This window comes from Microcebus murinus, chromosome 14 (genome assembly GCF_040939455.1).
Source record: "Microcebus murinus isolate Inina chromosome 14, M.murinus_Inina_mat1.0, whole genome shotgun sequence".
Lineage (NCBI taxonomy): Eukaryota > Metazoa > Chordata > Mammalia > Primates > Cheirogaleidae > Microcebus > Microcebus murinus.
In genome coordinates this window covers 28,121,800-28,136,659 of record NC_134117.1, presented here as the reverse complement: position 1 = coordinate 28,136,659, position 14,860 = coordinate 28,121,800, and the positions used below count along the sequence as shown (strand labels likewise).

Below are 14,860 nucleotides of genomic sequence, written 5' to 3'. Positions count from 1 at the left end.
TAGAGATGGGGTCTTGCTATGTTGCCCAGGCTGGTCTTGAACTTCTGGTATCAAGAGATCCTCCCACCTTGGCCTCCCAAAGTGCTGGGATTATAGGCATGAGCCACCATGCCTGATGGGACCAGATTGTTGAATTCTACTTTGTGTCTCAGTTGAACTGACTGTTGAGTTCTGGGACATGCTTCAAGTAGCCCTTTGGTTTCATTGTCCAGGTTCCAGAGAGTTACTGGGGACTCATCAGTCATTCTGAGCTGTGAGCCTGTTGCTACTGCTGCTTGGTTATTCAAAGACTGGATTTCCAGGTCGGGCATGGTGTTTCAAACCTGTAATCCTAGCACTCTGGGAGGCTGAGGCAGGCGGATTGCTTGAGGTCAGGAGTTCGAAACCAGCCTGAGCAAGAGCGAGACCCCGTCTCTACTAAAAAATAGAAAGAAATTAATTGACCAACTAAAAATATTAGCTGGGCATGGTGGCGCATGCCTGTAGTCCCAGCTACTCGGGAGGAGGCTGAGGCAGGAGGATCCTTGAGCCCTGGAGATTGAGGTTGCTGCGAGCTAGGCTGATGCCATGGCACTCACTCTAGCCTGGACAACAAAGTGAGACTCTGTCTCTTAAAAAAAAGAATAAAAGACTGAGTTTCCAGGGGAGTAAAGACAGAGATGATGACTGCTAACTTAGGCCTCTTGCTAGCTGCTTTGAATAAGAAAGTAATTCTGAACACTTATATATGCATTTTGCTTTTGCCAGTAAATGAGTAACTATGTCTGTAAGAATAAATTGATAGTTTTTGGAGGGATGAGGAGAGTTCTGTATTTCTTCTGCCCTCTGAAATCCTTGCAAGGCTTTCTTAAAGGAACTGGCCTCAAGATTGACCAATTATTGTTAGAGACATGGACCTAGCCAGTTCCTAATATGAGCATTTACTTAATGGAGGCAGATGAGTATATGTTGTCCGCTGCGACCTGCCATTCAGGAAGTGCCACCCACAGGAAAATGTCTTATGACCCAGACAAGCTTGAGTTGGCTGTGAGATGAGGGGAGAAGGAGAGTCATATGATATGCAGATGAATCACTTGGATAGCATATTTTCTTTTTTTCCTTTAAATTATCAGTTTGGTGAGGAGAAGGAATGAGTAAAATGTAAAACAGCCTCAGAGGACTGACTCTGGCCTGTGGAAGAAAACATTCAGGAGGGAGGGCCATAGTTTCTAGGCATCCCGTATTTCCAAGGACCTTTGAGGATTAAATTACTGTCCACTAGAGAAGATGGATTTAATCTTTGTGGCATCTTATGTCCTGGTCTCTTGCCTATCAGAATTATTTAAGAGGCTGGGTGTGGTGGTTCATGTCTCTAATCCTAGCACTCTGGGAGGCCTAGCTGGGAGGATCCCTTGAGCTCAGGAGTTCAAGAGACCAGCCTGAGCAAGAGCCAGACCCCCTCTTTAAAAAAAAAAGAATTACTCAAGAGGCTGGCCATGATGGCTCATGCTTATAATCCCAGAACTTCGGGAGGCTGAGGAGGGAGGATTGCTTGAGGAGTTCAAGACCAGTCTGGGCAATATAGTGAGATGCCATCTCTACAAAAAAAAAAAAAAAAATTAGCTAGATATGGTGGGTGGCACCATCTTTATTTCCTTTCAGTTGATAATTTTTTGAGCCTTTACGTAATTGATGCAGAGCAACAGTGTGCATGTTTGTACTTTGGAAGTTGGTTTGATGGTTTTAAATTTCTGGTGTACCATATAAAGAAAGGTCCTGTAGGATAAATGGGGCAGGAGTACATGCAAAAAAAAAGATAACATATGATCCATGGTAAGCTAATTCCTCACTTTTTGGGGAAAAGATTACTTTAGAACCTTCGACAAGACATTACATCTTTTCTGGGAGGGCAGGAAGCAGCACTGTATTGGCATAAGATTGCTGCCAGTGACTCAAGATCTGCCACTGAGTTGGCTTCTGTATCTTGCTCCTAGAAATGTAGAAATCCATTTACCTTATTTGTTTAAAGCATAGAGTTAGAGGTAGGTACTTACTTATATGAGGGAGGAGAGCTAAAGAAGAGGCGTGAAGCAACAAGGAAGAATGTGGAGACTTGGCATCTTCTTTGGTCATAGTCATTTCTACCAGTGGGTCTCTTAGCTCACATATGAGCTGGTGTCTTCCCCTTACAAGCTGGGGAGAAGCTTGTGTCTGACCGTAAGTAGGGATTGTCTGCCTGTGCCCTCTCATTTCCTTCCAGATTCCTGCTGACTTGGTCTGTGGGCTACTTTAATCAATCACATATAATATCCCCTTTTTCTTTTGTCTGTGTAGAAGATCATTGCTGTCTTCAAACCCAAGAATGAAGAGCCATATGGGCACCTTAATCCTAAGTGGACCAAGTGGCTGCAGAAGCTATGTTGTCCCTGCTGCTTTGGCCGTGACTGCCTTGTCCTCAATCAGGGCTATCTCTCAGAGGCAGGGGCCAGCCTGGTGGACCAAAAACTGGAACTCAACATTGTACCCCGTACAAAGGTCAGTGACCCATCTCCAGGGAGATGCCTGGCCAGAGTTTTCCCGGGACCTAATCCCTGTTTGTGGGACCTTGGGTCCAGTGGGGGGGCCATTTATATCCTAATTCTGGGATTCTCAGCCTTTTGGGGGGAGGGTAGCAGGATTAGGCTGACGATTGACCATCTGATAAAAGCTTTCCTCAGAAAGATACATATACAATATTTACATACAATTTCCAGAAATTTCCAGGTGTCTTCATAGCTCTGGGTCTTAACCTTCTTTGAGAATCTGATAAAAGCTATAGATACTGTTTCCAGAAAAAGTACACATATTCGTAGTCATTGTTTTGCATATAATTTTAGGGCGATGGCTCATAGACCATTTGCAATCCATCCCTTGATGCCCTAAGGACCTTGACTCTAGATTACAACCCCTTTTATCAGGTTTGGATATTAGATTGTATGGGCAAAAAGATTGATCAGCACATAGGAACTTCCCTTCAAACCTGTTTTTTTTCTGTTTTCCCAGGGTATTTTAGAATAAAATGTGACTATTGTGAATATTCAACTGTATCTGCTCCTTTGCCACTGAATGCCAAACAATAAGCCAACTACTGGGTGTCCCAAAAGTCTACGTACAAAGGGAAAATTTTATAATGAATATTTTGTAAATAAAGGTACACTTAGGCCGGTTGAGGTGGCTCATGCGTGTAATCCTAGCACTCTGGGAAGCCGAGGTGGGAGGATCACTCAAGGTCAGGAGTTCGAAACCAGCCTGAGCAAGAGCGAGACCCCATCTCTACTATAAATAGAAACAAATTAATTAGCCAACTAAAAGTATATAGAAAAAATGAGCTGGGCATGGTAGCGCATGCCTGTAGTCCCAGCTACTCGGGAGGCTGAGGCAGGAAGATTGCTTGAACCCAGGAGTTTGAGGTTGCTGTGAGCTAGGCTGATGCCATGGCACTCTACCCTGGGCAAAGAGTGAGACTCTGTCTCAAAAAAAAAAAGTACATTTAGCTACAATTTCTCATTTCCTTGTGTACAACTTTTGGGACACCCTGTAATTTGCAAGCCTGTAGAAGTCAGAAACTTCTCCCATTCTCAGCCCTTAGCAAAGTGCTATACTTATAGTAAGCATTCATTAAGTACCAGCTGAATCAGTGAATGAATATCAAATCATGAGAAACAATACCAAAGATCCTCCAGCTTTAGGTCTGTGGAAAAAAAATGTTTGACCAGGCTTGTAGCTCCCATTTCACATCTAATTCACTGCCCAGCTTTGTGTAGTTCGTTCCTTCCCTTTATGCTGTAGTTTTCTCTCTGTGTGCAGATAGTTAACAGAACACTTTCAATGTCATGTATGGTAATTAATGCTTTTAAGTGTCCTGTCTAACCTGAAATCCTCCTACTAGGCCCCTCCTTGTCTTTAGAAGCTTGAAAATACTCCTTGCTCATCACTGTGTAATTTTTTTCCTTTACTAGGCAAATGGCAGACCGTGTCTGGCCCTCTGCCTGCTTTGCTATGGCTTCAGAAGTGTGGGGCCTAAGAATCAGAGAGCTTGAGTTTGAATTCCAGCTCTGCAGCTTTTTATTTGTGTGTGACCCTTGTGCAAGTCACTTAACCCCCCTAGGCTCAGTTTCCTCACTGTGAAAATAGGGACATAAATAGTTGCTATTTTATAGTCTGCCCATCAAGATTACATGAGATAATCCACGTAAAGCACATGGCCCAGTGCCTGGCACAATGTGAGCACTCCATACATATCAGCCTGTGGTATTTTTATGAACTATTCTAATCTTTAGTGTTATCCCCACAATCCCATTCTTCCCCATCTCTGGCTGTCTTCTTGCCCTGTTAGAGAACCTTAATGAGGCCTAAAGATCTTTGGCATCCAAAAGTCAGCAACAACAAAAATATACATGTCTTCGATGAGACTGAGGTGAGGCAGAACTTGCAATCTTAACATACAGCTGCTGGGGAATAGGAGGAGGACTCTCTCCCCTCCCTGCCTCCCCCGCCCTGTGACAGGATTCTATCCAGTGGATCAGAGCATCTGTCACTATGGAAATGGGGTTCATGTTGTGATGGAGCTTCAAATAGTGAGGCTTTTTTTTTTTTTTTAATTTTTTTTTTATTTTGGCATATTATGGGGAAAATAGTGAGGCTTTAATTCTCACTTGCTGGCTGTCTCTGCTCTTTGTTCCTATGAGGTTTCAGGTTATAATAATTTCATTAGTCACAGGGAAAACGTGGTTTATTGGGAAGAATGAGAAAATAAATCTGATGGGTGAAATGTGGTTTATGGCTTGAGAGAGCCTGGGTTTTCGCTGTGGAAACTGGCAAGGCAGCCTTAGGAAAGCTCTTTTCCTTCATTCCTGTGCCTTAGTTTCCTGATTTGTATGGCAGGAGTGCCTACTACAGTGCCCTGTTAACACTGGATGGGTAGATGGAGTGATGGATGGGAGGAAATTGTTTTGCCTCTCAGGTTCATGGATAAAATAAGTAGTTATTTATAATGAATTTTGCATTGCTTAGAAAAATAATTCTCTTAATATTTGATTTTAGGTATTTATATGCTAAAAACCCACTTGTTGATATCTCTGAAAGAATCTTATAACTCATTCATTCAGTTAATTTTTTTGTTTTTGTTTTTTGGAGACAGAATCTCACTCTGTTGCCCAGGTTAGATTGCCTTGGCATCAGCCTAGCTCACAGCAACCTCAAACTCCTGGGCTCAAGCAATCCTTCTGCCTCAGCCTCCGAGTAGCTGGGACTGTGGGCCTGTGCCACCATGCCTAGCTAATTTTTTCTATATATTTTTAGTTATCCAGCTAATTTCTTTCTTTTTTTTTTTTTTAGTAGAAACAGGGTCTTGCTCTTGCCCAGGCTGGTCTCAAACTCCTGAGCTCAAAGGATCTACCCACCTGGGCCTCCCAGAGTGCTAGGATTACAGGCAAGAGCCACTGCACCCCGCTCTTTCAGTTAAATATTTAATGAGCATGTATGTGCCAGGCATTGTGTTAGGTGCTGAGGATGCCATGTAAATAAGATGTTTTTTGCTTCTTCAAATCTCATTAGTTTTATGTTTTTATGTTATTTTTTGAGACAAGGTCTTGCTCTGTTGGCTCAGGCTAAAGTGCAGGTGGTGTCATCATAGCTCACAGCAATCTCAAACTCCTGGGCTCAAGCAATCTTCCTGCCTCAGCCTCCTGAGTAACTGAGACTACAAAAACACACCACCACACCCAGCTGATTTTTCTATTTTTTTGTAGAGACAGGGTCTTGCTGTGTTGCTCAGGCTGGTCTCAAACTAACTACTGGCCTCAGGCATGAGACACTGCCTGTAATCCTAAGAGAAAAGTTAGATACACAAATGGATAATTACAGGACTATGTGATAAGTGTGATAATAGATGCATACACAGGTTATAGTGATGTCACTACAGTTTGACAATGAAGTGTAATATTGATGGCTCATTAAAAAATTGTTTTTGAATAGGCAGTCATGCATCTAGTACAGAAATCAGAAGGCACAGACAGTAAACAGAGAAAAATAATTTTGACTTCCTCCTACCCCTGTCTCCTGGCCACTCAGTTTTCTTCCTCAGAGGTAGCTAACTATTACTAGTATCTTGTGTAATATTCTAGATATAGTCTGTGCATAAATATAGCAATCCATTAAAATGAAAACCAATTTTAATGTTTTTTTCCCCAGAGTGTTACAGGTGTACAAATATTTTGGTTACATAAATTGCTTTTCCACAGCTTGAGTCAAAGTTATAAATGTGCCCATCACCTAGATAGTATGTATTGTACCCATTAGGTGTGAATTTACCAATCCGCTCCACCTCCCTCCCTTGATTATTTTTTTGCATATGAATAATTACAGAAAGTATAATAAAAAATTCAAAAGGAAATAAAAGAGTACAGTGTAAATTATAATTTGTTTTTATCTGGAAAGAAAATAGGCATTTGGCCTATTCTTTTAACCCAGGAAGTGACTGTGTTAGTGTAATTCGTACTAGGTGCTGTAACAACCCCAGGATCTCAGTGGTTTAATGCAATAGGAGTTTATTTCTTGGTTATATCTCACACTCACGTCAGTTAGGCAGCTCTCCTAGATCACATGTCACTCATGCAGTAACAAAGGATCTGGGATCCTTCCATGGCGTGGCTTTGACATGTCAGAGCCATTCTTTTTCAGCTCTACTGACTGGGGAATGTGAACTAAGATCAGGAGATTTCAGGGCCCAGGCCTAAAAGTGGTACATACCTCACCTTGTCAACATTCCATTGGCCTGAGTTTGTTACCTTCCATATTCTAGTTGCTAGGAAGGCCGAGAAATGCATTCTTTCTCTGTACCCTGGAAAAGGAACAGTACTGGTGAGCATCTAGCTATTTATTCTCTACCATAGTGGTCTGGTTCCTTAAACCAGTCCGGTTGACTCTAATCTTGGTATCTCTTCTTTTTCCACTCTAGGTAGTATACCTAGCCAGTGACACCTTCAATTATAGTGCCATTGACCGAGTGAAGTCCAGGGGCAAGCGGCTTGCACTAGAGAAAGTGCCAAAAGTTGGGCAGCGCTTTAACCGCATCGGGCTACCACCAAAGGTATAGATACACCTGTGTGACTTATCAAATGTGATGGTTTACAGTAATAGTAAATGGTTTACAGCATAGTAAATGGTGAAGCAAGGTGCCCACAGACTCAAATATGGGCATGTGAATAGCCTGCCCTGAGGCTCCTGTCATCCTCATTTCTGTCAAAGGCCTATGGTTTGGGGAGTAATTTTCCAGAGAGTCAAGGCCTAACTTTCTCATTTGAATAGTCATCTTTTTTGTTTGTTTGTTTGTTTGTTTGTTTGCTTTTTGAGACAGGGTCTCACTTTGTCACCCAAGCTGGAGTGCAGGGGCACAATCTTAGCTCACTGCAGCCCCTAACTCCTGGACTCAAGCAATCCTCCTGCCTCAGCCTTCCAAGTAGCTGGGACTATGGGCCCACCACCATGCCCAGCTAATTTTTTAATCTTTTATAGAGACAAGATCTCACTGTGATGCTCAGGCTGGTCTCAAACTCTTGGCCTCAAGTAATCTTACTGCCTTGTCCTCCCAAAGTGCTAGGATTACAAGTGTGAGCCACCGTATCTAGCCTGGATGGGATTCTTTAATTTAAATAGATGATCACAGTCATACTCTCTTTCTCCTATACTTGCAAGGAAATGAAGATCTTGAAAAGTTTCCCTTTTCTGATATAAACTCCACAGGGCCTACTTAGTGGGTATCTGGCTTACTCCTGGGGTGTTTGGACTTGAGCTGTAGGGAAATACCTTTGTTCTTTCCTTGATTCCAGGTTGGTTCATTCCAACTCTTTGTTGAAGGCTACAAAGATGCAGACTACTGGCTACGGCGTTTTGAAGCAGAACCTCTCCCTGAGAACACTAACCGGCAACTACTGCTGCAATTTGAGCGGTTGGTGGTGCTGGATTACATCATCCGCAACACTGGTGAGCAACTGCGGTGGTCCCATGCCCTGTGCCACACGGTGCTGAGGCATGGGGGAGACCTGGAGGCTTGCAGGGCTTGGAACTCGGAGTGCCTTGTGAAGATGCATTTTTTTCCTAAGTCAGAAGGGTCATGCACATTTGGGGAGGGTCTCAAGGGAATACTTTTTCGGGTTAAGCTCTGTCTAGACACATCATGTGTAGTTATCAGAGGCAGTAAGGCCTGGAGTATTTACATTTTATCATAGCTTCTTTCCCAGACCCAGACAGAAGATACCTGGCTGTTCCAAAGTAGTGTGAAGGATACTCTTGATCCTTAGTTGTTCTTGTAGCATTAAGACCTATCATAGGACAATTTTGTCTTTATTTTATTTTATTTTTTTCCAGCATATTGTAGGGGTACAAATGTTAAGGTTACGTATATTGTCCTTGCGCCCCCCCCCCCATTTGTCTTTAACTTTTTGAGAGGGATGCTTAGATTGTTGATATTTAAAAAAAAATTTCCAGTGCAAGGCTGGGCATTGGTTCACACCTGTAATCCTAGCACTCTGGGAGGCCAAGGCAGGAAGATTGCTTGAGCTCGGGAGTTTGAGACCAGCCTGAATATGAGCAAAACCCTGTCTCTACTAAAAATAGGAAAATTAGCTGGGCATCATGGTGCATGCCTATAGTCCCAGCTATTCCGGAGGCTGAGACAGGAGGATTGCTTGAGCTCAGGAATTGGAAGTTAATTGTGAGCTAGGCTGACGCTATTGCATTCTACCCAGCGTGACAGAGTGAGACTTTGTCTCAAAAAAAAAAAAAAAATTCCAGTGCAATTTTAATTCAGCTAGCCTGGCAGAATCTACACATGTTTAGGACAAAAGCCTAAAGTAATGCTTTTTTGGAGCTATATTTTATTCAGTTTTTTATTATGATAAAATGCACATAACATAAAATTTAGTATCTCAACCATTTTTAAGTAGTTAAATACATTCATATTACTGTGCAGCTATCACCACTGTCCATCTCCAGAACTCTTTTCCTCTTGTGAAACTGAAGCTCTAGCTCCCTTAAATAATAACTTTCCATTCTGCCTTCTCCCCAGTCCCTGGCAACCACCATTCTACTTTCTGTTTCTATGACTTTGACTACTCTAAGTACCTCACATAAGTGGAATCATGCAGTATTTGTCTTTTTGTGGTTGGCTTATTTCACTTAGCATGATGTCTACAAGGTTCATCCATGCTGTAGAATGTGTCATAATTTCCTTGCTCTGTCAGTGGACACTTGGGTTGCTCCCATATTTCATTGATTGTGAATTATGCTGCTGTGAACATGGATGTACAAACATCTCTTCAAGATCCTGCTTTCAGTTCTTTTGGGTGTATACCCAGAAGTAGAATTGCTGGATCATATATGGTAATTCTATTTTTAATTTTTTTTTTTTTTTTTTTTTGTTTTTTTTGTTTTTGGGACAATGCAATGAGTGCATATTTTTAATTTTTTGAAGAAACACCATACTGTTTTCCATAGCGGCTGTACCATTTTACATTTCCACCAACAGTGGACAAGGGTTCCAGTTTCTCCACATTCTCACCAACACTTAGTATTTTCTGTTTTTGATAGTAGCCATCCTAATATATGTGAGATGGTATCTCATTGTAATTTTGACTTGCATATCACTAATGATTAGTGATGCTCAGCATCTTTTCATATGCTTGTGTCAATTGTATATCCTCTTTGGAGAAATATCTCTTTAAATCCTTTGCCTGGTTTTGAATTGGCTTTTTAGTTGTTGAATTTTCAAAATTCTCTGTATGTTCTGGCTGTTAATCCCTTATCGGATATATGATTTGCAAGTATTTCCTCCCATTCTGTACCTTTTTACTCTATTGATAGTGTTTTTGGTGCACAAAATTTTTTAATTTGCATGAAGTACAATTTGTTTATTTTTTCTTTTGTTGCCTCTACCTTTTATGTTATAGGTGTTATATTCAAGAAAAAATTGCCAAATCCAATGTCATAAAGCTTTTGCCCTATGTTTTCTTCTAAGCGTTTTATAGTTTTAGGTCTGATATTTAGGTCATGGATCCATTTTGAGCTAATTTTTGTATATGGTATTAGGTAAGGCTTCAGCTTCATTCTTTTGTATATGGATATCCAGTTTTCCCAGCACCATTTCTTGAAAAAACTATCTTTTCCTCATGGGAATGGTCTTGGCAGCCTTGTCAAAAATTATTTGACCATAAATGTGAGGGTTTATTTCTAGATTCTTTAGTCTATTTCATTGGTCTATATGACTGTCTTTATGCCATCACCACACTGTTTTGATTACTGTATCTTTGTAGTAAGATTTGAGATCAGGAAGTGTGAATCCTCCAGCTTTGTTGTTTTTCAGGATTATTTTATTTCTATATTTTTTCCCTATCTTTTTTCTATAGTTAAAATAATTTTTGGCTGCTTATTATGGAAAATTTCAAAATACACCAAAGTATAGAGAATGCTGTAGTAACCTGCAGTGTACCTGGTACCACCTTCAATAGTTACTATGTAAGGCCTCACTTCCTGCTATCCCCAGCCTCTGCTGGGTTGTTTTAAAGCAAATCTGAGAGATTATTTCATAATATCCATAAATCCTTCCCTATGTTCTCAAAGAATTAAAGACTTTTATTTTGGTATTAATCACTATCTAATGTCCCATCAGTGTTCACGTTTACCCCAGTTGTCTCATAAAAGAATGGTTTTTATAAGTTGGTTTGTTGCAAGGTCCACATATTACATTTGGTTAGTATGTTTCTTAACTATCTTTAATTTAGCAAAAGTTCTGCCTTTTTTCTTGCCTTTTATTTGTTGAAAAAACTGGGTATGTGCCCTATAGAATTTCCACATTGTGGATTTGGCACCCTCAATTCCCTATATTTGCTGTAAATTGATTACTAGGTCTAAAGGCTTGATCAAATTCAGGTTTAAAGTTTTAAAAAACTTTATTTTGACATAATTTCAGACTGACAGAACTATCACAAGAATGGTATAAAGAATTCCCACGTAGGCCGGGCGCGGTGGCTCACGCCTGTAATCCTAGCTCTCTGGGAGGCCGAGGCGGGCGGATCCTTTGAGTTCAGGAGTTCGAAACCAACCTGAGCAAGAGCGAGACCCCGTCTCTACTATAAATAGAAACAAATTAATTGGCCAACTAATATATATACAAAAAAATTAGCCGGGCGTGGTGGTGCATGCCTGTAGTCCCAGCTACTCGGGAGGCTGAGGCAGAAGGATCGCTTGAGCCCAGGAGTTTGAGGTTGCTGTGAGCTAGGCTGACGCCACGGCACTCACTCTAGCCTGGGCAACAAAGTGAGACTCTGTCTCAAAAAAAAAAAAAAAAAGAATTCCCACGTAGTCTCAGGTTTCTCCTAAATATTACCATCTCACTGTTAGGCTAGAAAGCCTAGTAAGTGCTCACAGTGCTGGTGGAGAAAGATTTCTCATGCAGAGAGTAAGATATAAGAGTAAAAGAGTTTACTTTATCTTCTCAAAAGGATAGAGACAATGTGTGCGTGAAAGAGAGATGGGAAGGGGGTGGGGGAGGAAGACAGCAGGGAGATGGCATGGCATCCCAAAGAGAAAGGGAGTACCAGCACTGACCAAGTGGCTCACTGAGTTTAAGGGGGACGAAGAGAGAAAAAAAATAGTGATGGCTGTCGGTTAATAACAAAAAGCAGGAGCAGGCTGTCACGAGTTGGATTCCTACCTTTCCTTGAAGAAGGGATTATCACCAGAAATGTGACTTTGCCCTCAAGATATGGTTAAGGCTTAAAGCTTGTTCTCCTGCTGTTTACTCAGGAACTCTGTAAAAGCAGATTCTGAAAAAACAGTTTTGAAAGAGAGATTTACATCTCTTTTCCGTCCATTCAGCCCTTTTCTGAAGTTGTGCAATACTGAACACCTGCAGGGTGCCTGTTAGTGAGAGAACTCATAGGATTGATCTTTAACTGTTACTGGAGAAATTGTAGGCATTTTCCTGTTATTTTTGCGAGGCCACCCCTTTCATTTACCGTGTTTGCTTTATTAATCCTCCCTATACATATGTATTTTTTCCTGAACCATTTAAAAGTTAAGTTGCAGACATATGGCCTTTTTATCCCTAAATACTTCCATGTATTTATTTCCTAAAAATGAGGATATTCTCTTATATGAATAGTACAGCTAGAAGAAATTCAGGAAAATAACAAAATTAGTGCCATTATTTCCTGACCATATTCAGATTTTGCCAATTTTCCTCATAATGTCCTTTATTGCAAAATAAAATTCTGGATCACATGTTACATTCAGTTGTTATTATCTCAATTTTTTTCTTCAATCTGGAACAATTTCGGAATTTTGCATGACATTGACATTTTTGAAGAACACAGGCTAGTGATTTTTAGAATGTTGCTCAATATGGGTTTGTCTGTTTCCTTGTGATTAGATTCACGTTATGCATTTTTGGGCAGGATTACTACAGAAGTGGTGTTGTTTTCTTTTCTTTTTTTGAGACAGAGTCTCACTCTGTTACCCGGGCTAGAGTGCCATGGCGTCAGCCTAGCTCACAGCAACCTCAAACTTCTGGGGCTCAAACAATCCTACTAACTCAGCTTCCAAAGTAGCTGGGACAACAGGCATGCGCCACTATGCCCAGCTAATTTTTTCTATATATATTAGTTGGTCAATTAATTTCTTTCTATTTATAGTAGAGATGGGTCTCTCTTGCTCAGGCTAGTTTCGAACTCCTGACCTTGAGTGATCCGCCCACCTCTGCCTCCCAGAGTGCTAGGATTACAGGCGTGAACTACTGCGCCTGGCCTGAAAATGTCTTTTTTTTTAACAGACAGGGTCTTGCTCTGTTGCCCAGGCTGGAGTGCAGTGGCCCCATGATAGCTCATTGCAGCCTTGAACTCCTAGGCTTATGTGATTCTCCTGCCCCAGCATCCCAAGTAGCTTGGGATTACAAGCGTGCACCACCATCCCCAACCAAAGAAAATATCTTTATTTTTCCTTTATTTTTGAATGATATTTTTTGCTTGGTATAGAATTCAGACTTGACAGTTATTTTTTTCCAGTGGTTTTTTTTTTTTTTTTTTTTTTTTTTTTTTTTGAGACAGAGTCTCGCTTGTTGCCCAGGCTAGAGTGAGTGCCGTGGCGTCAGCCCAGCTCACAGCAACCTCAAACTCCTGGCTCAAGCAATCCTGCTGCCTCAGCCTCCCAAGTAGCTGGGACTACAGGCATGCGCCACCATGCCCGGCTAATTTTATATATATATTAGTTGGCCAATTAATTTCTTTCTATTTATAGTAGAGATGGGGTCTCGCTCTTGCTCAGGCTGGTTTCGAACTCCTGACCTCGAGCAATCCGCCCACCTCAGCCTCCTAGAGTGCTAGGATTACAGGCGTGAGCCACCGCGCCCGGCTTTTCCAGTGGTTTTTTAAAAAATTACCTTTCACTATCTTCTTGCTCCAGTGGTTTCTGTGGAGATGTCAGTTGTCAGTATTGTTGCCTTTTTGAAGGTAATCTGTCTTTCTTTCTCTAGCTTCTTTTAAGACTTTCCCTGTCAGCCGAGAACGGCGGTTCACCCCTGTAATCCTAGCACTCTGGGAGGCCGAGGCGAGAGGATTGCTTGAGCCCAGGAGTTCAGCTTGAGCAAGAGCAAGACCCTCTCTCTATTAAAAATATAAAAAATTAGCTGGGTGTTGTGCTGGCCTGTAGTCCCAGCTACCTGGGAGGCTGAGGCAGGAGGATTGCTTGAGTCCAGGAGTTTGAGGTTGCTGTGAGCTAGGCTGATGCCATGGCACTCTAGCCTGGGCAAGAGAATGAGATTCTGTCTCCAAAAAACAGACTTTCCCTGTCTTTGGTTTTCAACTTTTCTTTTTTGCCAGTGGCCTACTTTTCAAAACAAGGTTTTTAACATTTTGACTAGGATATGCCTAGGTATAGTTTTTTCTTTATGTTTTTCCTATTAAAGATTCACAGGTCTCCTTGAATCTATAGTTTGACATCTTTTATCTATTTTTTAAAAAGCCTCAGATATTATCTTTTTAAGCATTGCTCTTGCTCCTATTTTCTCTCTACACTTTCTGGGACTCCCGTTACATGCTGTTAAATACATCCATATATACATCTTTTTTTTTCTGTATGCTTTATTCTGGCTACTTTCTTCCAAATCATTACCTCTCTCTTCAGTATGATCTGCTATTAAATTCATCTATTGATTTTTTTTTTTTTTTTTTTTTTTTTTTTTTTTTTTTTTGAGACAGAGTCTCGCTTTGTTGCACAGGCTAGAGTGAGTGCCGTGGCGTCAGCCCAGCTCACAGCAACCTCAAACTCCTGGGCTCGAGCAATCCTCCTGACTCAGCCTCCCGAGTAGCTGGGACTACAGGCATGCGCCACCATGCCCGGCTAATTTTTTTATATATATATCAGTTGGCCAATTAATTTCTTTCTATTTATAGTAGAGACGGGGTCTCGCTCTTGCTCAGGCTGGTTTTGAACTCCTGACCTTGAGCAATCCGCCCGCCTCGGCCTCCCAAGAGCTAGGATTACAGGCGTGAGCCACAGCGCCCGGCCTCATCTATTGATTTTTAATATTAGTAATTATATTTTTTTCAGAGCTGGAATTTCTATTAGATTCTTTCTTATTGATTCTTGTTTTCTGCTGATATTCTTTTTTTTTTTTTTTTAGACAGAGGCTTGCTCTGTTGCCTGGGCTAGAGTGTTGTTGCGTCAGCCTAGCTCACTGCAACCTCAAACTCATGGGCTCAAGCGATCTTGCCTCAGCCTCCCGAGTAGCTGGGAGTACAGGTGCACGGCTCCATGTCCAGCTAATTTTTTCTATTTTTTTTTTTTTTTT

At 41.4% G+C, this 14,860-nt stretch overlaps 1 protein-coding gene across 1 annotated transcript in view; it reads left to right on the top strand.

Annotated features, from left to right (window-relative positions):
* The window catches only part of PI4K2A (phosphatidylinositol 4-kinase type 2 alpha), a 34,101-nt gene that overhangs the window by 8,032 nt on the left and 11,209 nt on the right, over positions 1-14,860 (top strand). The window contains exons 2-4 of the mRNA XM_012767592.3: positions 2,314-2,514; positions 6,977-7,108; positions 7,848-8,001. Coding sequence (XP_012623046.1) covers positions 2,314-2,514; positions 6,977-7,108; positions 7,848-8,001 — 487 coding nt within the window. The remainder of the gene's footprint in view (positions 1-2,313; positions 2,515-6,976; positions 7,109-7,847; positions 8,002-14,860) is intronic.